This window comes from Dryobates pubescens, chromosome 5 (assembly GCF_014839835.1).
Source record: "Dryobates pubescens isolate bDryPub1 chromosome 5, bDryPub1.pri, whole genome shotgun sequence".
Taxonomy (NCBI): domain Eukaryota; kingdom Metazoa; phylum Chordata; class Aves; order Piciformes; family Picidae; genus Dryobates; species Dryobates pubescens.
This window is the reverse complement of record NC_071616.1, coordinates 3,819,609-3,838,236: the sequence shown is the minus strand read 5'-3', so window position 1 is coordinate 3,838,236 and position 18,628 is coordinate 3,819,609. Positions and strand designations below refer to the sequence as shown.

Here is an 18,628-nt window from a genome sequence, read left to right as displayed (position 1 = left end):
GGGACAGGCTCATCTCCGTTGGACCCTGGGCAATGGATATAAACTACAGCACAGGAGGCTCTACTGCAACCTGAGGAGGAATTTCTTCACTGTGAGGGTCACAGAGCACTGGAACAGGCTCCCCAGAAAGGCTGTGGAGTCTCCTTCTCTGGAGACTTTCAAGACCCATCTGGATGCATTTCTGTGCAACCTGCGATAGATTTTATGATCTTGCTCTGGAAGGGGGGGTTGGACGCGATCTTCAGAGGTCCTTTCTAACCCCTAACATTCCGTGAATCATGCTCACCCCTCTCCCCTACAAAATGAGCTGGTTCCAGTATTTCAGCCTGTAACAAAACTGTACAGCCTATTCACTGGCAGGGGTGCTCTCTGGCTGCAGCACACCAATTCAAAGTATGCTTAAGAGAGTATGGCCTGGTGCTCCTCATCCAGCAGTAACAGAGCAGGATGTAATCCAGTCCTAGCAGGAAGCTCCAAAGGCAGCACAATGGGCACTGTGAAGAGGCGGCTCTTGCTTGCCTTTTGCAGATGTAAACCACCCAGTAAGGGCAACAGCTCCAAAACATCACAGATTTGGGGTTAGGGAGAAAAATTCTTTATTTTTCCCAGGCAAAGTAAGCCACACAGTCCAGTCCTGTCCTCTGCCATAGCCACCTCCTTGACGAGGCAGAGGTCAGGCGTAGTACTGCAGATTGGCTTTTTTCTTGGCTTGAACCTCCAGAATTCCTTCCATGTAGTCCTCATGGGTGAGCTCTGTAGCTCCACGACGGAGGGCGATCATCCCCTGCCCAAGGAGATGGTATTTAAAGAGGGCACGTGAGCACCACATCAGTTCAAAGCAAAGACTCGCTGCTGGTGTTCACACATCCCACAGCACAGACCACTGTCAAGGATACTCACCGCCTCGACACACACAGCCTTGCACTGTGCCCCGTTGAAGTCGTCTGTGCAGCGAGCCAGCTCCTCATAGTTCACATCAGGGCTGGGGTAGGAAGGTGAGAAAATGTCTGAGAGTATGCACCAATAGGAAAGGCAGAGTATGGAGCTTCTGTAAAACCTCCACACTAGAGTGCTACCACTCCACAGCCCCAAGGTGCCATCACCAATGACCCCAGAAGGCCACACCTCTGCCATACCTGACATTCATTTTGCGGGAATGGATCTGCATAATTCTGGCTCTGGCCTCCTCATTAGGCATTGGGAACTCTATCTTGCGATCTAATCGTCCGGAGCGGAGCAAAGCTGGGTCCAAGATATCCACACGGTTGGTTGCAGCAATCACCTAAATAGAAGTGGGGATATGAATCTGAGGCACCTAAGAACAGGCCTCTCCTTCCCAAGGGCCCACCAGGCTTCTTCCCTGGACATGTTTTCCATGCCCTGATAGGGCACCCTAGGGACCTCAGTACCACTGTGCTACACCCCAACCTTGACTTGTGTGTTGGGCTGGAAACCATCTAACTGATTAAGCAGCTCCAGCATGGTTCTCTGCACCTCGCGATCACCAGCCTTCTCACTGTCAAACCTGAAGAGGAAACAAGGATAAAATCATCAGTGTGAACCTGACCATGCTGTCCCCTATAGATTTAATCACATAAGACAACAGAATGACTGCAGTTCACACTCCTGGGCCAAGGCCTTCCAGCCAGTTTTATGTAGCAGGAAACCATCAGAAGGATCCAAAGTCTCATGACCCTCGCTTGTGAGACCAAAGCTTGAAGCAACTGCCATCTGTGATGGGCTGTATGCTCTGTTTCCGAACAGGTTGTGCTTTAGGGCAGGCCTTCCTCTTGTGCACAAGCAAGAGAGCTGCCAGGCAGCTCCCAAGAGCTTTACAGTGGGGCCTATGCCTCACCTTTTAGTGCCGATGGCATCCAGTTCATCAATAAAAATGATGGAAGGAGCCTTTTCCTTGGCTAGAGCAAAAGCGTCGCGTACCAGCTTAGCTCCATCACCAATAAACATCTGCACGAGCTGTGGGCCTGCGAGCTTCAAGAAAGTAGCCTGGGAAGTGAAAGAGAATCCTATGCCTTAATTCTCAGCAGGGTCCATTCCCAGTACCAAGAGAAGCCTTCAATTAAATTGAGCAGACAGATAAAAACATCCCAGCCTTTTTAACACTAGTCTGTGCAACCCCTCTTGGAGCTGCTCCTATTCTTTTTCAGTTCCTACAGAAGCAAAAGGCTTTCAAAGGTTCCTTTTACCTTGGTCTGGGCAGCACAAGCTCGAGCTAACAGCGTCTTTCCCGTTCCTGGAGGCCCATACATAAGAACTCCTTTGGGAGGCTGTATACCCAAGTTCTCAAACTTCTCCTTGTGATTCATTGGCAGGACAATGGCCTCCACAAGCTACAGCAAAGGGAAAATGTCAATTCATAAACCCATTCCCCGCCACAGGTCTCCAGGCTGCCTGCTCTGAGCTGAAGTTCAGAGAGTGCTCTCTTCTGCCATACCACTAAAGTATTACCTCTTGAATCTGTTTATCCAGCCCCCCAATGTCACTGTACTGCTCTGTAGGTCTCTCATCCACCTCCATGGCCTTCACCCGTGAATCATACTCAGTAGGTAGAGTCTCCAGGATCAGGTAAGAGTCTTTATTCACTCCCTGTAAACATAAATCCTTTACTTTTAACAGCAATTAATGAACATGCAGTTGCAGAGGATTCACTAGACCTTGAGGACACAGGACTACCCTGACACTGGCACTCATCAACCCACCTCAGCTCAGCACAGTGCACAACGCCACAGCTAAGCCAGCATGTTTCAAAATAGGATCCAGTTTGCTTTCAACACAAGTCTGGATTTGGGAAGCGTATACTGATAGCTGCACTTTCAGCACATGATTTTAAGTATGAAAAATACCCTCCACAATATAGTACCTTTCTATACTATAAAGATGATAATAGCTTATAAAAATTGTAGTACAGAAAGGATCTTGGGAGAAACTGGGACAGATCTGTCTCATTTCTAAGGACAAGACATAGCAATTTTCTGACTAATGTCATATCCAACAATCTCAGCAGCGTCACTCACCACTAGGTCTCCAGGCTTCAACTTCTCAGCATCAACCAACCCAATAACGGGGAGGAAATATGTCTGTAGGAAGGCAACCACAGTGAGCAAAGCTCAGGTATTTGAGGATAAGGTCCCCTTCCGCACTTCTCACACCTGCCTGGGAACGCGAGTCTCACCTGGCGTGTAGAGGTCTTGATCACAGCACACTTGCCCTTTCTCTGGGAATCCAGGTCAATGTTTGCTCCATCCTCCTCCTGGTCATTGGGATCAACATCCAAGAGCTGAAAACCAGAGTGAGGGATTCCATGACAATGTAAGCAGGCTAGTAGGATGACTCTGGGGTGAACACTTCTAAATTACACACAGTAGAAGTAAAACTTCCCACCAGCCATCAGTAGTGGAGTCCTGGAAGCATTAAAGCCCTCCTGTAAAACCAAATTTCTTCCTTGCTTCATGAAGCCACCCAAAACAGCACACATAAGACACCACACAGTTCAGAACAAAGCAGCAGCTAATGGCACCAGTTTTCCCTCCAATGACAGCAGCTCACATCAAGCCTTAGGTTCAAGTTTCAAAACCCTAGCACAAAACCAAGCCCCTTTTCGAAAGCAGAAAGCTATCAGCGTATCTGGGCCTATCACACAACAGTAACAGAGCCACTGCTTTCCACTGGCTGTGTCACAAGGGTCAGAGTGCAGGTACCAAATGTCACTTGCTCAAACCTATGCTAATGGAGATTGTGTCATCCTCCAACAGCTATGCTATCTACAGGTGAGCAGAGCCAGCGCCTAAAGAAGACACAGACAAGAAGTGGGCAAGTGATGCACACTTCCAGGTCACAAAGTCAACAGGACCTGAAAGCCCTGGCTCCAGAAGCATTAGCAGTTTGAGAACAGGCCACATCTCAAATCACTCTTCTCCCTTCAAAAGGTATTATGTGCACCACTCTCACCTCAATAACGTTGGAGACAAGGTAGGGCAGGGTTTTGTTCACTTTGATCTTCTCACTGTTCTCCTTGATCTTATCTTTCATGGCCTGAAGCTCATGGGTCACTCTTAGTACTTCACTCTTCATGATCTGGAATCAGTATGCAGCAAAGCGAGAGAGGAGTAACATTAGAAGACTAAGGCCAGATAGGATTCATAATCCATTCCAAAAGGAAAACAGTAACAAAAACTTAAGTCTGAGGAAACAATGGGTATAAAGGGAAACCTAAAACAAAAAGAGGGAAATAGAGAAAATTAGCCAAAATTGTTTAGGACTCAAAGCTATATAATCTGTTCTGGTCTCTAATCAATATCTCTAAGCAGTTCTTTCCTGGTGTCACTGGATGACCTCAGTTCACAGGGCTACACTACCACATAGGTAAGACCATAACCTAGATAAGGCAGCCCTGCTTTGAGCTCCCTACACACATCTCCACAAGTAATCAGCCAGACACACACGGGTGCCCACCTACATGCACCCATACCCAGCTCTGTCAGTTATGTTTTGCTGGGCTTAAAGAAGAATTGTATGGTGGAACACCGAAGTAATGACATGCAACAGCACGTGAACAGACACCCAGAAAACCCTAATCTGGAAGCATTTGGATTCAGAAATAAGGTGACTGAAGGTATGAACAGGGAGTGGCCCAACTGGGCCTCGTGTCTGCTGAGCACAATGGGACTAGCAGCAAAGAGATGTGCCACCAGTGCTCCCAGTGGAACAAAGAGAAGTGTCATTGTTGGTAAGCTGTTCTGTAGACAAACAACACATGCAAAACAACTACCTCTGGGGGGGAAAAATACTTTCTGTTCTCCTTAAAAGTAGAACATTAAACACAGAGTAGTATCCAGCACTTTTTGCCCACAAATCCAGCCAGGTCCTCTGGAAAACAATGGAACTCACAGGGCAATTCAGGCCAAGAGGCACCTTCTGGTTCCATCTCCTGCTCCAAGCAGGGTCAGCTGTGGGCTCTAAGTTGCTTAGGGCTTTGCCCAACTGAATCCTGAAAACTTCCAAGGACAGATACGATACAATGGAACTATCTGTCCCACTGCCTAACAACCCCCACAGTGACAAGGCCATTTCATACCCTAGTGGAACCTCTTTCCTCTTATGTATGAGCACTAATTTACAGTTCAGATCAACGTAAGCTTGGGCTTCAGTAAGATAGAAAACTTCCATAGGAGAGAAAGAAAGAAACCAAATATACCTTAGTAACATGACAGAGAGCTCAAATTCCCACATCTTTATACAGATTTTAACTTTTTGGAGGCTTTTACTACTACTGTGGCCAATGGTTCAATGTCCAGATGGAGACTGGTGACAAGTGGCATCCCTTGGGAGTCCATACTGTTTAATATCTTCATCAATGACATTGACAGCAGGATTAAGTGCACCCTTGCCAGGTCTGCAGATGACACCAAGCTAAGAGGTGCAGTTGACACACTTGAGGGATGAGATACATCCTGAGGGATCTGGACAACCTGAAGAAGTGGGCCCAGGTGAACCTCATTAGGTTCAACAACACCACATGCAAGGTCTTGGACCTAGGTCAGAGCAATCCTCAGTATTAATACAGGCTGGGAATGAAGGGCTGGAGAGCCGCCCTGCAGAGAAGGACTTGGGGATGCTGGTGGGTGAAAAGCTGGACATGAGCAATGTGCACCTGTAGCCCAGAAGCCAACTGACTCCTGGGCTGCATCCCAGTGAGGAGTGTGTAGTGAGGAGCAGATAGAGGGAAAGGGTTCTCCACTTGCATGAAACCACGCTGGGAGAACTGGGTCCAGCTTTGGGGCCCCCAGCCTAAGAAGGATTGAGTTGGCCACAACAAGGATCCAAGGCTGGGAGTACTTCTGCTGTGAGGCCAGGCTGAGACCTAAGGTGGTTCATCCTGGAGAAGGCTGTAGGGACACCTCATCGCCTTTCAGTACTTAAAGGGGATGATAAGAATGCTGGGGATAGACTTTTAGCAGAGCCTGTTATGACAGGACAGAGAGTGAAGGCTTTAAACTAGAAGAGGGGAGATTCAGACTGGAAAGAAGGAAGAGATTTTTTATGTGGAAGGTGGTGAGACACTGGCCCAGGCTGCTGCCCAGAGAGGTGGTAGAAGCCCCCTTCCCTAGAAACACTTCAGATGAGGTTGGACTGGGCTCTGAAAAACATGATCTAGTTCAAGATGTCCCTACTAACTGCATGGGGGTTGGACTAGATGATCTTTAAAGGTCCCTTCCAACCCAAACCATTCTATGAGTCTACAATCCTATTAAGGGAAAACAGCTACAAGAAAAGAAGTTCTGTACTTGCAATCCACCAGGAAGTACATTTATACCCAAGATGAAGGCACCCAGTCAGTACAAGTATTTCTCAGTGCTGTCTGGATGACACCCACATACATTCTCCTCCCATTCCTGGTCAGGCACACAGTTTGTGATCCTCACTGAAGCAACTGTAGCAGCAAATGGTGTCAAAGACAACTAGTCACACCTGAATTTACATACATGGTTCTGTGTAATAGGGAACATCCACTCTTCCCTAAAAAGCTACCTGTTTGAAACTGTGATGTGAATTATTCACAAGAACCAATAAAGAATCTGTTACACAAAAATGCAAAAAACCCCAAAACACCATTTTTAGAAAAATCCATTATTTGGGAAACATTCAAAGAAAACTGCATGAAGGGAGAGTATGAACACACTGCCCAGCTGCGCTACTCTCACTGTGAAACAGAGAAGGCTGCTTTTACTCCTTACTGTATGCTACAATTTACAAGCAGGACACACACTGACCTTTGTTGCCTTTAAGGTATAAGAAAGTACATTAGGAAATCAGACCTGGCACTCTCCAGAACAGGAGCCAGCAACATGCAAGGGTGGCAAACAGCAACCCAGGCTGTACTGACAGAAGTGTAACCAGCAGCAGATGGATAAAAGTAATCAGCCCCATTTACTCAATACTTGTTAGAGCCTATCTTGAGCATTCTGTCCAATTTTGGGTCCCACTATAGACCAAAGACATTGATAAAGTGGACTGAGTTGAACACAGGGCCACCAAGATGGCCAGGGGGATGGAGCACAGGCTCTGTGAGAAGTCACTGAGGGAAGTAGGCGTGTTCAGCTGAGAAAAGGTATCAGGGACAATATCAAGAAAACTAGAAACTTCACAACAGCACAGTGGGAAAATAAGACAACAGACAACAGACTGACACAAGAGAGGGTCAGGATGTATGTGAAGCAAATCTTTATCCTTGCAAGAACAGTCAATTGGTAGCACGGAATGGCACCAGATGCGCCAGAGATGTGGCACAATCTCTGTCTTTAGAGGCTTTTTAAGATCTAACTGCAAAATCCCTGAGCAGCCTGGTTATAGCTGACTCTGCTTTGATCAAGAAATTGGACTAGCAATCTTCTTAAGCCCCTTTCAACCTTAATTACCCAGTGATCCTACCTGACCCAGGCCATGGAACAGACTTCACCCTCCCCATACCTGTAAGAGCTGGACGGATCTGCGTACCTTTAGTTAAAGCATCCAGGGCTCTGGAGAACAACTATCCCCTCAGCTTGCTCTTTCAGTACCTCTTCCCTACCTTCAAGGACTCAACCTACCCTTCCTCATGGAGTTAACTACACCTTTAAGTTCTCAGTACCCTCCTGTCTGCCCCCATAGCTCTAAGCCACTCACCCCCACCCCGAGAGCCAGCCCCGCATGGTTCCACAGGGGGTGCCCCGCCGTAGGCAAAAGGCCTGATCTGATCTGGCCTGGCCCGGCCCCGCTCCCCAGCCCTTCTCTGCTCCCCGGCCCTTGGCCGTACCTTGATCTCGCTGTCGAGGAGACGCGTGCGCTGCACGATCTCCTCCGTGGACATCTTCAGCACCTCCTCGCCGACGCCATCCTAAGGGGTACAACGGCGGCGTCATGATCGGCCCGGCCTGATTTCGCCTCGCTCCGGCCCCGCTGTCCCCAGCACCCGGCTTCGGTGTCCCCCGCCCCCGGCTTCGGTGTCCCCCGCCCCAGCCCCGCTACCGCCAGCCCCGCTGCCCCCACGACGGGCGGCGGCCCCGGCCCCTCACCTCAGACTCATCCCACACCGACGCCATCTTTACCCCCAACAGCCACCCAAGCAGCGCACGTCGCGGCGGGTTCCGTGCGGCAGATTCCGCACTCCTCGCCCCGGGACCAGAGCGGGAGGCAGCGGGACGGGTGGCTGGGTGGGCCCTATGCCTCCTCTATTTCCCCGGCGGTCGGTGCCCCCGGCCTGCCGCAGCCCCTCGCCCGGAGAGCGACCCGAGAGCCTGGCGAATCTGAGGCCGTGGGCCCTGAGGGCAACAGCCGCACAGGTCACGTGCTCCCGCCAAATTCGCTGAGTGATGTCCCCGCCGCCATCTTGGAGCGGGGCAGAGGCGGGGCCGGGTGGTGCTGCCCCGGCGGGCCGGTGGCGCAGTAGGCGGGCGCTTTTCCGGCGACAGCCTTTATTACCGTCAACCCCGTACAGAGAGTCAGTGGGGGGCGGCGCCGGCTCGGGGCCGAGCGGAGAGGGGGGACGTCTCTGCCCGCCGGCCCCTCGTCGCCAGGCACAGGCCGCGGGGCCACGGAAGCGGCGGGCAGCGCAGGCCGAGCCCCGGCGGCGGGTCAGACGTAGCCGGGCTTCACCGACAAGCGGCGGCAGTTGGGGCAGCCCCGGGTCCCGTTGGTCTGAAGGCACCTGCAAAGGGAGGAAGTCGTTCGGAGGGAGCCCTCTGCGGGCGGAGGCTCCCCCGGGCCAATCCCGCTGGGGAAAAGAAAGGCAAAACTCCCGCCGTGGGGAAAGGTCCGGAGGTTCGGTCCCTGTCCCAACCGCCCCATGGAGGCGCTTCAGCATGTTCCTGCGCAAAAGACAGTTCCTGTACTGCTGAGGACAAACCCACAGAGCTCAGGAGGATCAAACTACTGGGCCGTGGAGTGCGCAAGTGTGGCAGCATGAGCTCTGTTCTGAAAATGAAGGTCCTTAAAACTGTTTTGCTACTTCTAAAAATAAAACGAGGAAAAAAAATCCCCCAAAAAAACCCAACAAAAAACCCCAACAAACTCTTGCCTGGCAGTAGTACAGTAAGAAGCTGAACAGCTTTTTCACCTCAAATGTAATAGATGAGAGAAGGTGGGGGAGGGGGGGATTCAGGGGACAAAACCCCCTCCTCCCTGGGAGGGAAGAACAGATTCACCAAGGTGAATGAAATAAGTATCTGAAGTGGGCTAAGCACCTACAAGGTGAAGACATTGGTGAACAGTCACTTAGAGGGCAGAAGTAGGATGGAGGGTATTATGGGTAAATATCCCACCCTTCAGGACTGAGATTCATGACGCTGCAATGGGATCCTGCAGGGCACAGGTGAACAGGACAAAGGCATAGGACTGTCAACAGCTCTTCCCTATCTCTAATGTCATGGCAAGGACCTTTAGTACACCCAGCTCATTACTTTAAGTGGAAGAAGTGGGAGCAAGGCAGTGCCTGGAGCTGGTTGTTCTTCTCCCCGATGGACTCCCCACACATGCCACAGTACAGCTCCATCTCCTCCACGCACTCATGGAACTTCACTACGTGGTCACGCAATTCTTGCTGCTGCCCCTTGGTGCGATAGATCCTTTCACACAGGCAGTGGAGCTTCAGCAGGCCAAGCTGCACATGAAGGGCAGAAACACAAGACAGATGAAGGCAGACCAGCATCAGGGGTAGTAAAAATCAGCCCCAACGGCCACCTAGAGAAGCATCTGTACAGAAAGCTGCATGAGGGATAGGGGTCAGCCTAAGGATGTTAGGGTTTTCCACCAATTCCTGTCATTGACCCTCGCTCTCTATCACAAAAGGGCTGCCGGGTTTAAGGCGTGGCACACAGTTCAGCTGCTTATCAGGACAAATATTTTTTAAGAGACTCCTAATCCTCTAGCTCTCTGCTTGTTTCATACCCCGTTTTCACTGCTTCCATCCACCTTTGTTTATCCCACTGTGACTCCTCCCTCACTTTTCAGAGCTGCACACTGAAGATCACTGGTGCAACTGCCCACAGGTGAACACTTCACAACGAAGCAAGTCCCAGGCACTGACTGGTTAATGTCAACACATTAATAAGCAATAACAAGTCTGGCTACTTCAACTCTTGGCTTCTTAATCTGCCTGACAGAAGACCGTTCAGAAGAGAAGCTGCAAGATCCTACCTTGTTCCCTAGTCCCTCTGCCAGCTCCTGTGCCTTTTCAATGCTTTCCAGAGCCTGTGAACGGAGAGCATGTATCATCAGTTCTTAGTCTGACATATAAAAAGCAGACTTGTTTGAATGCCTTGGGGGAATTATTAAAAGAATGAGGTAGAGGCACAGAGTAGGATTTGGCTAAACAAGCATCACTGCAGCTCTGGAGATGCAAGATATCTGCCTGACAGATTTTCCCCTTCCCAAAAGTTCATGCATGAGAAAAGTTTGCTATCTGAAAGACCACAAATAATCCAAGAGCCTTACTTCTGTTCGAAGCACAGAGTGCCAAGTAGGGGTATGATGTTGGCAGAGGCTGGTGTTGCCAAGCAGAGAGAATGAAGACTGACTTAAACTCATGTGCTCCTTGAGAATGGGATGAAGCACAAGCAAAGCAAGACTCTTCCCCATCAACAATTGTTGGACAACTTCAATTTCACTTGTACAGGAGTGGAGGAAAGGTATCGGCAACACCAACACACCATGCTCCTCCATTTTCTCCCTCCTGTTCATATATTCACTTTGTCCTACTTACACATGGTGTGAAGTAGGAGTGTGCTGTTAGCCATCTTTTCCCATCTGAAGGAAAGTGTTTAGCACCGAGGCTGTTATACTACACGAGTTCCTGCTTTCCCTGACATGTCACACTGTTCATCACTGTTCTGATCATTGTTCTCTGTTTTCCAGAACCACTAAGATCTGCTTGGGATTTGTCCAAGGGGAAAATGAGATCTCTCTTGTGATGCAGTAGTTTTCAGAAGGAACATTTTAAAGTTTCTCCCCTACAATGTGGCATTGCTGCTACTCCAGGGGAAGAGGACGAGATGAAAAACCGCACTTTGAATGCACAGGCAATGTCAGACCTGTGATGGCAGCAACAGCCTAGGATAATGAAGTTGTAGAAGTAGGAACTGGAGGCAAGCAGGTAGAATGTAACTGAGAGCTGTGCCTAGGAAAAGTGACTGTGTACTGAAAAATCTCAAATTAACAACTAGGACTAAGAATTAAAATGAAGCATGTGGGGTGGGGGAAGAGCTGCTGAGAAGTCCAGGGGAGAGTTTGTCTCGGACAGGAATATGTGACTGCACAAGAGTTTGGGCAAGCAGTCTGTGACCACAGCCTATTGTGGTAGTTTCAGGCTGTGCCTAGAAAATTTTCCACAGATCTTGAACAGAAAGTGGTAGAATGTAAATAAATTACCATTGGATGTAAAAAGGAAAACAATTATAAGCTCTAAATAATAACATTGGATGGGTAACAGGGATAAAATTTAGATCTGTAAACTAACTTTCCTTTTTTTCAGCTTCCTTGCTCTGGGAGAGACTAACTTGTGCTTCTGCTTGGCTTTGCTGAGCTTGCCTGTGTTCTTTGTTGTGGCTGAGTATCTTGACAAACAACTCTCTGCTCTTCCTCTATCGTGTACAAGAGGGAAGGGAGCAGGAAGGGGGAAGCTGTTGCTGGCTCCCCTGGTTTGTCCAGGGGGGTTCTTGTGTTGTTTATAAATTGCAATTACTTGTACATGTATGTAAATATTGCATATATTCATTGCATTCCATTTTAGACTGTACTGTTGCTTGTAAAGATAGCGTCATTTGCTTCCAACTGAGCTGGTATGGCAATTTGACGTTGGGGGGAATTTTCAACCCACCACACGTGGGAGGACCTGCACTAGTACTGACTGCCTGAAAATGAAAGGAACTAACTGGCCAAGAAGACCAGGAAGTAGGAGGCAGCTAGGGCAAGAGTAGGGAATCTGCAAGTGGAAACTTAGCAAACTGTTTTATTAGATAACTGACACTGGGATGAGTAGCATGAGAAATGGAAACAGACTGGCGGGTTGAACAGGCTTGGGTGAGAATTCAGGGTTGTGACAGTTGAGGAGGTCACATTTGGGGTAATGGGCATAAGGTACTTGACCCACCAGGGCAGATTTCCCTCTAATGCTTGGAATAGAGTACAAATGCTTCTGTATCTGATTCTGATCATATTTCCAAATGATTTTCCACTCTCATCTGTTTCACATCACAGTTTATATACCTTCAAAGTTTCTTTGGGCATTTGATGCCATATTTGTCTGCAAAGCACACGGTGGAGCTGTGGAGCTGTCTGAACGTCACCGCTATCACAACAATGAGCAATGAGCTTAGTCATGTAGCTAAAAGGTAGGCAGTGGAATCTATTTCAGAGTGTAAGCATAAGCTGATTGCCCACAATGGCAGGAGCAGGCTTTCCTTCCTCAGTGCTGGTTTCTTAGTGTAGTGCTTCAAGTCACCAGGACTGATGATGATGATGATGAGACCATTTTGTAAGTTGGCAGCCTGACTCAGCAAGGATGTTCACACTGTTACTAACAGATTCCTGGCTGAGAGAAACCATTCAGACAAATGTAACAGACCCTGCTAGCAGAACCAAGGGCCAAGTCTCTACTGCACTTTGAGGGGCTTACAGTTCAGAGAAAGTCTATATGGTCTAATCTAATCTAACAAACTTCCATAGAAATGAGCTTGTAACTGACCTTGTCCAGCTCCTTCTGGATCATCCAGCATTTAGTCACTCCAATTAGCACCTGGACCAGGCCCAGGCGGTTTCCGATCTCTGTCATGATGCTCATGGAGGAGTCATACCGGGGAAACGCTGTCTATAGAAGCAGGGAGGAAAACACATCTTTGCTATGGCCCACTTTACACACCCTCTTGCTATCCCCTCTGTCCTTCCTGTCAGGAAAAAGCTGTACCTGCACATCTTTGCGACTGCGATGGATATCTGCAAAGCACAGCAGACACAGTGCTTGCAGGGGTCGGTCACCATGCTGCAGGGCAATCTTCATGGACTCCTGAAATAAATGGCCTTTGGTCAGCAAAAGAGCCTGTTTCTGGTTCAAAACAGCAGGGCTGGGACTGTGCACTCCCGTCACTGAAAGGTCAGTTAAAAGTAAATGACAAACTTTTTAAGGCAAGTAAAGCCTTGTTCACAAGTTCCCATCCAATGGCCATTAATAGACCTGGGTTACTGAAACCACAGCTCTAGGACTGGGAAGCAGCAGGAACATCTAGAGTCAAGTGAGAGTGCCATGGTATCTCTCATTCTCCCAGTCCTGTAAGCAAGATCCCCCTGCAGAGACCTGGCAGCTCTCTGCATCTGCCCACACCCTGTACCTCACAGCGGTCCATTGCATCTCCCAAGCGCCCCAGCTTCCGATAGGCCACTGCCATGTGGTACTGGCTCATTGCACGGTACTTCAAGCTCCAGCCCTTTCCGTAGTCATTCACCAGCTCAGCTGCTTTACATGGGAAGAACAAGGCTTTCTCATAGTCCTGTAAGCAGACAGACAACAGTTACAGCAAAAAGAAAAGGAGAAAACCCACTGCAACAGTGTGCAAATTTCTGCACACCTTTCACCTCCTGCTGCTCCTCTTCCACATGCTGTATGTCACTAGGTATCAGACTGTGGAAGGTGCAGTTGCCAGGTACCGCATTCGTATTACTCCCTGGGTTCAGGACATGTTAATGTTGTGGGGAATTTACAACCCACCACACACTGTGACAATGACACAGCTTTTGTGTAGTATGCCACCAGCCTTGCTCTCTAGGAACCATTTACCCTCCTCTATAACCAAAAGCTGACAACCTTCTCTGCTCTTCAGTCATCTCTGCTTTCAACATCTACACAGAATCCCAGTGTTCTCCATATGATGAAGTCAGGATCTTCAAGAGGCTGGTTATTCATCATTGCAGGAAACAGGAGCACAAAAATCGTGGCTTCAACCAATCCACATTAAGTAATAGTATAACTTAATTTCACTTGCAGCAGAAGTGTTTTAGAAAGAAATCTTATTTTACAATGAGTGCATAAAATTATCTAAATGCCTAAAACCAGTCTCAAGAAGGTTACATTTGATTAGAAAAGTTCTCATATATTTTAATTCTCCAAGATGCACACAGGAAACCACAACTTCCTCCCTTCTTATTTCATATCTTAAAAGTATCCAGCACAATGTTATTTATTTTTGGTATTCTGAGAGAAGTTTAGTGATAGTTTTCAGCTCTTCGGTTGTCGAGCCTTCCATGAGTAGCGAAAGGCAAGACTTTGCAAGGACACGTATTTGTTGCTGTTTGCAAGAGAAGAAGAAATCACTCCCCTCCTCAGTCCCTGTCCATCTAGCTCATAGCTGTTTGCCTGTGACAGTGGTAGAAACAGAGAATCCGTGAGTTCTGGCTGCTAGCTCTGTGTGCTGCTCCTCTGATGTGATCTTTGAAGGCAAGTTTGATCTTTTCAACACACAGAACATTCACAGCTGCTTCTGCTGTGCTGTGTAAACAGTATACTAAATCCTCCCATCCTTGTTGTGAAGGAGAGAACTCCATGATGATTTCACAAAGAGATTTTAGCTTACTGTGCTCCCTCAGTACTTCCCTTCCCGTAACAGAGAAATAAGCTGAAATTCACACAATTTCCAGTTCTTTCCCGAATCCATGAGACAATCACCCTTCTGACCCTCAGGTTACCGCACCTTTATCTGGGTGTAGAAGTTGCCAAGGCTGCAGCAGACGCGACACTCCAGCATCTTGTCATCGTTGTTGTGTGCGTAGCGTAAAGCTTTCTCAAAGCACTCCAATGCCTTCTGGAAGGTGCTGAGGCCCAAGAAGGCATTGCCCATGCTGAGGCTGACCTGGCCATTCAGCTGCAGGCTGACTGCGGTACCCTGCATGTTCAGGCACGTCTTGCAGTAAGAGATTGTTTTCTGGAACTCACAGAGTTTCTCATTGCTGCGAGCCAAGTTTAGGTAGCTCTCTGTAAGGTAATCTGGGTCTTCCAGCTCCCGTGCTGTGTCAATCTGTACCACTGCAAACTTTAAGTAGAAAACACAGTGTTTATAAAAGAGTGTCATTTATTTACAGATAGCTCAAACACCCAGAGTAGCACCCTGTGCTGGAGCAGTGACTCATCTCTGAGCAGGGCAGACAATTCTAGCAGCACAAACTGAGAAGCATTGTGTACACTGAGCAGTTATCTGGTGGTCTAAGCCCTGTGAGCACCTTGAAGGAACCTCCCCCTCTCCACACAGTCTCTTGGGCAAGGAAGATGAACCAGGCTGGTGGTTAGTGGAAAAACCCCCTGTTAAATGGCCCTCAAGAGAGGCAGGTAAAGCAGAAAACATCTGAGACAACGCAGTTCAGTTTTCTTTCACCAAATTTAATCTATTCCACTTTCTCTGGAATTCTTAAAAGGCTACCTTGATTATTAATAGAAGAAAGTAAGCTACTTTCAACAGTATTTTGCCAACAAATCGCAGTCTTGATTGACAGGTTTTGTTCCGTAACCTGCAGGATTCATTGCATACATTTCTTTCAAATGACTTGAAGTCTCTTTCCTTCAGACTGCAAACCCTTCTGAGCAGTGACTCTTTTGTGTTTCGTGACAAAACAAGCACACTGCTGGCTTGAATTAATACCACTGGCGAAGGTAACTGCTTAGCAATTTTCTCAGTATTTCATTACAGATTATTGGTTATGTTTATGGATAAAAATTCCCAAGGGCACTGATTACTTCCTTATTTTATAGTGGTAACACATGGTAATTTAAGCTACTGGAGCGTTTTACATTCTTCATAAAATAGAGAAAAAGAGCCCAACCATGAATTGCATGTGTGTGAGTCTGCACGTTCTCAGCTTCTTCAGCACTTCGGGAAAGCTGCTGTGCGCACCCAGTAACATGCATGAGCTCAGGCTTCCTCACATCCCCTTACCTTTGCTCAAGTTCTTCATTATTTCCTGAATGTCACAGCCTCTTTTCTTGGTGAAATAATTTTCCTCTCCAAAAGATGTTGAGCAGCATCACCCTCCTTAATTCATAGTTAATTCCATGCTTTTCATTCTAATCCCTTTTCTATTGTTACCTCCTCTTTCAATGGTTTATTGCTGAAGTTCTCCTTCCTCTATCTTTGATGACTCACAGTGTAAAGACATGAGTTTGACTAAAGCCATTTCCCCTTCCTACTACTGGAAAGAACTCAATTTTACCTACTTGGATCCCACTTCCTGTTCTCTTAGGTAATACATTAAGGTTCAGGTACACTGAGCCCACTCCTTTCCTCATTTCTTGTTTTCCATGAAGCCTTCAATATCCCCTTCAGGTAGCCACATCTTACCTTTTTTGCTTCTCTCTTCCCTATCAGTCTGCTGTTTCTGCCACCACCTAATTTCACATCACTTATCCGATCCTTTTAGTTTCAAGTGTTTTCTGAGTGTATTGATATCCCTCTTTTCTTCTTCATCCTGAGAATTTGGGTTTAAGATAGGGCTGTAATATATGCATGGGTTTACTAGCAAGATGTGCTCCCTGCTCTAAAGAGAGCTACCAAAATGTTTGATGTGGGCACCCCCTTCGTGGTTTGCACTGAATGTTGAATGATTACCAGTCTAGTCAGAGGCAACCAAAACTACCAGGACTAGAATATCAAGGCCCTTTAGCAAGGCCCTATTTCAGGCTGGGAGTTTCTTGAGACTATTACAACATCATCTTGCCTTGTCTTCCAGATTTCTAAGCCACCTCCCCACACACTGCCTGCTGCTCTCTATGTGCATCCTGTTACTTCTTGTATCCACACCTCCTTTCTGCTCATTTAATCTAACACGGTCATCCTCATTTTCTTGAAATATAACTTCAGCTCCTTTTTACCATTCTTCCATTAAGTTCCATATCCTTGTTTCTTCTGTGTTGTCCTGACAACCTAGGAGCCTTTCTGATTGCAACTGTCAGATCTCTCCTGGAATGTCTCTCAACACCTCCCACCAAAAAAAGCATCCTCTTTCAATTTCTTCTCTTAATCAGCCCCATTGCAAACAAATAATTGTAACAATAACCATGTAAGGTCTGTATTAGATATCTTGTTGTTCAGCTGCTGTTTGGTAATGGGTGCATCTCCACTAGACTGCTGTGTATTCTAGAGAGCCCACTTGGAGATCTTTCTGTATACAATGTAAACAGGTTTGCATTGATGGAGCAAAGGCCCTGTTTTCGTACCTTCTTCCTGAAGCCTGATAACATGGTGTGTCTGTGTGTAGGGAATGAATCAAAAAAGGTTCCCATGATTAGTTGGAGAGCCTCAATAACCTGGGCAGGCTGAGGGACCAGACCCAATGAAAAGGAGTATTCTGTGTTATCTTGGGGGATGGAGCTATTGGTCAACAAGGCAGTTATATACATGGTAACCCCCCAGTTTCGCATTTTAATCTCCAGCCACTCTCTGTAGTGGGCACAACACAAAGCATGCATTCATCTCCAGTTCTCCTTACCTTCAGCATATCTTTGTACCTGCCCATCTCTGCGTGAGCAGTGATGAGGCAACCCAAAACCCGAAACCTGCCAGCAGGATCCGCAGACTTCTCCAAAACCCTCATCCAGACTCGCAGGGCCTTTTCGGTCTGATTAGACTGGTAAAGGTGGAGTCCTTTCTCTATCTGTTGCTTTGTCTGGTCCTGACCCATCTCCCTTGCATTCAAAAGCCTCATACACTAACCTCTAAGGACAGCGAGAAGGAAGTGCATAGAAGAGATCACAACACAAACTGCCCCAGCAGAGGAGGGTGGATTGGGTGCTCAGAAGGCTTGGAGCCGTAAAAGCCGAGCCATGTCGGGGGGCTGGAGTTGTGATAGGCAGTGGCAAGAAGTGGCTGCTCAGCACTGAAGGCAGAATCCCAAATCCACAGGGCAAATGTCTTGCTTGCTAGGGTTCCATCAGCGCCTTTGCCTGCCCAATCCCATAAACAAAGAGGGAAAACACAACAGGGAGAGAAAGAGAAAAATCTCAGGCAACAGGAGTGAAACTCAATCCAGGCAGCCAGTGCTGGACTCCTCCCCATTGGCTGCAGCTGCGCCTGCCAGTCCGGCTCACGCGGCTCCCAGGAATGCTGCTCAGGCTCCCAAGGTCACAGCAGCCAACTGCCACTCCTGCCCACCAGTATGCAGTTTATAAATACCCTGGGGAGAGACAATTGCCTGCAGTCACAGTGATGTCTCCGTTGTCACTCTCCTCTCTCTGGCCATCTCCTTTCACAAGCATGGGTGGTGGTGGGCTAGCCTGGGAGGCAGCTGCCTCTGCCAGGACAGGAGCTTTAGGAACAATACACACCTTAAAGTGAGGCACCTACATGTGCAGAATTGTATCCGCAACGGTCCACCCGATACGTTGGCAAGCACAAAATTCAGGCTCGCCTTTGGGGTCTACAGCTGGCAAAGTGGGCTGTTTGTGGACAAAACCCAGCTCTGCCTCAGGTTTGCTGCAAATATGGCACTGACTTCTTAATTTCAGGGACAAGCAGCAGCTAAGTATCTTGAAAAATTCTGTTTGTGACTGACCATCGCTTACTGTCATCAGATACCTGTGATGGTCCTCCAAGAATTTTCTGCA

General features: G+C 47.9%; 2 protein-coding genes across 3 annotated transcripts; both read right to left on the bottom strand.

The window, feature by feature from the left end:
- Nucleotides 1-575: 575 nt before the first annotated feature.
- On the bottom strand, nt 576-8,459 carry PSMC3 (proteasome 26S subunit, ATPase 3). The gene is made up of 12 exons (XM_054161446.1): nt 8,070-8,459; nt 7,811-7,891; nt 3,967-4,092; nt 3,191-3,295; nt 3,033-3,095; nt 2,467-2,604; nt 2,205-2,348; nt 1,856-2,004; nt 1,429-1,525; nt 1,137-1,282; nt 901-982; nt 576-784 (listed from the first exon to the last, which is right to left on the bottom strand). The coding sequence occupies exons 1-12, from the start codon at nt 8,094-8,096 to the stop codon at nt 674-676; spliced, it is 1,269 nt and encodes a 422-aa protein (XP_054017421.1). The 5' UTR covers nt 8,097-8,459; the 3' UTR covers nt 576-673.
- Nucleotides 8,460-8,544: 85 nt separating this feature from the next.
- RAPSN (receptor associated protein of the synapse) lies at nt 8,545-17,996 on the bottom strand. 2 transcript variants are annotated; one of them, XM_054161447.1, is made up of 8 exons: nt 17,515-17,996; nt 14,730-15,068; nt 13,374-13,532; nt 12,953-13,051; nt 12,734-12,856; nt 10,189-10,242; nt 9,453-9,652; nt 8,545-8,701 (listed from the first exon to the last, which is right to left on the bottom strand). In XM_054161447.1, exons 1-8 carry the CDS (start codon nt 17,728-17,730, stop codon nt 8,629-8,631), a joined length of 1,263 nt encoding a protein of 420 aa, XP_054017422.1. In that variant the 5' UTR covers nt 17,731-17,996; the 3' UTR covers nt 8,545-8,628. The 2 variants fall into 2 exon arrangements, with proteins under 2 accessions (XP_054017422.1, XP_054017423.1); XM_054161448.1 differs by lacking the exon at nt 12,734-12,856.
- Between the last annotated feature and the right edge of the window lie 632 nt (nt 17,997-18,628).

Excerpts from the sequence above, each read along its gene's own strand:
- PSMC3 (XM_054161446.1), bottom strand. The coding sequence starts at position 8,096 with ATGGCGTCGGTGTGGGATGAGTCTGAG. Across the intron at positions 1,283-1,428 it reads AGCCCAACACACAAGTCAAG|GTGATTGCTGCAACCAACCG; the intron begins GTTGGGGTGTAG and ends ACTTCTATTTAG. Across the intron at positions 785-900 it reads AGGCTGTGTGTGTCGAGGCG|GGGATGATCGCCCTCCGTCG; the intron begins GTGAGTATCCTT and ends CTCCTTGGGCAG.
- RAPSN (XM_054161447.1), bottom strand. The coding sequence starts at position 17,730 with ATGAGGCTTTTGAATGCAAGGGAGATGGGTCAGGACCAGACAAAGCAA. Across the intron at positions 13,533-14,729 it reads ACTTCTACACCCAGATAAAG|GACTATGAGAAAGCCTTGTT; the intron begins GTGCGGTAACCT and ends GTCTGCTTACAG. Across the intron at positions 12,857-12,952 it reads GCAGTCGCAAAGATGTGCAG|ACAGCGTTTCCCCGGTATGA; the intron begins GTACAGCTTTTT and ends CTGCTTCTATAG.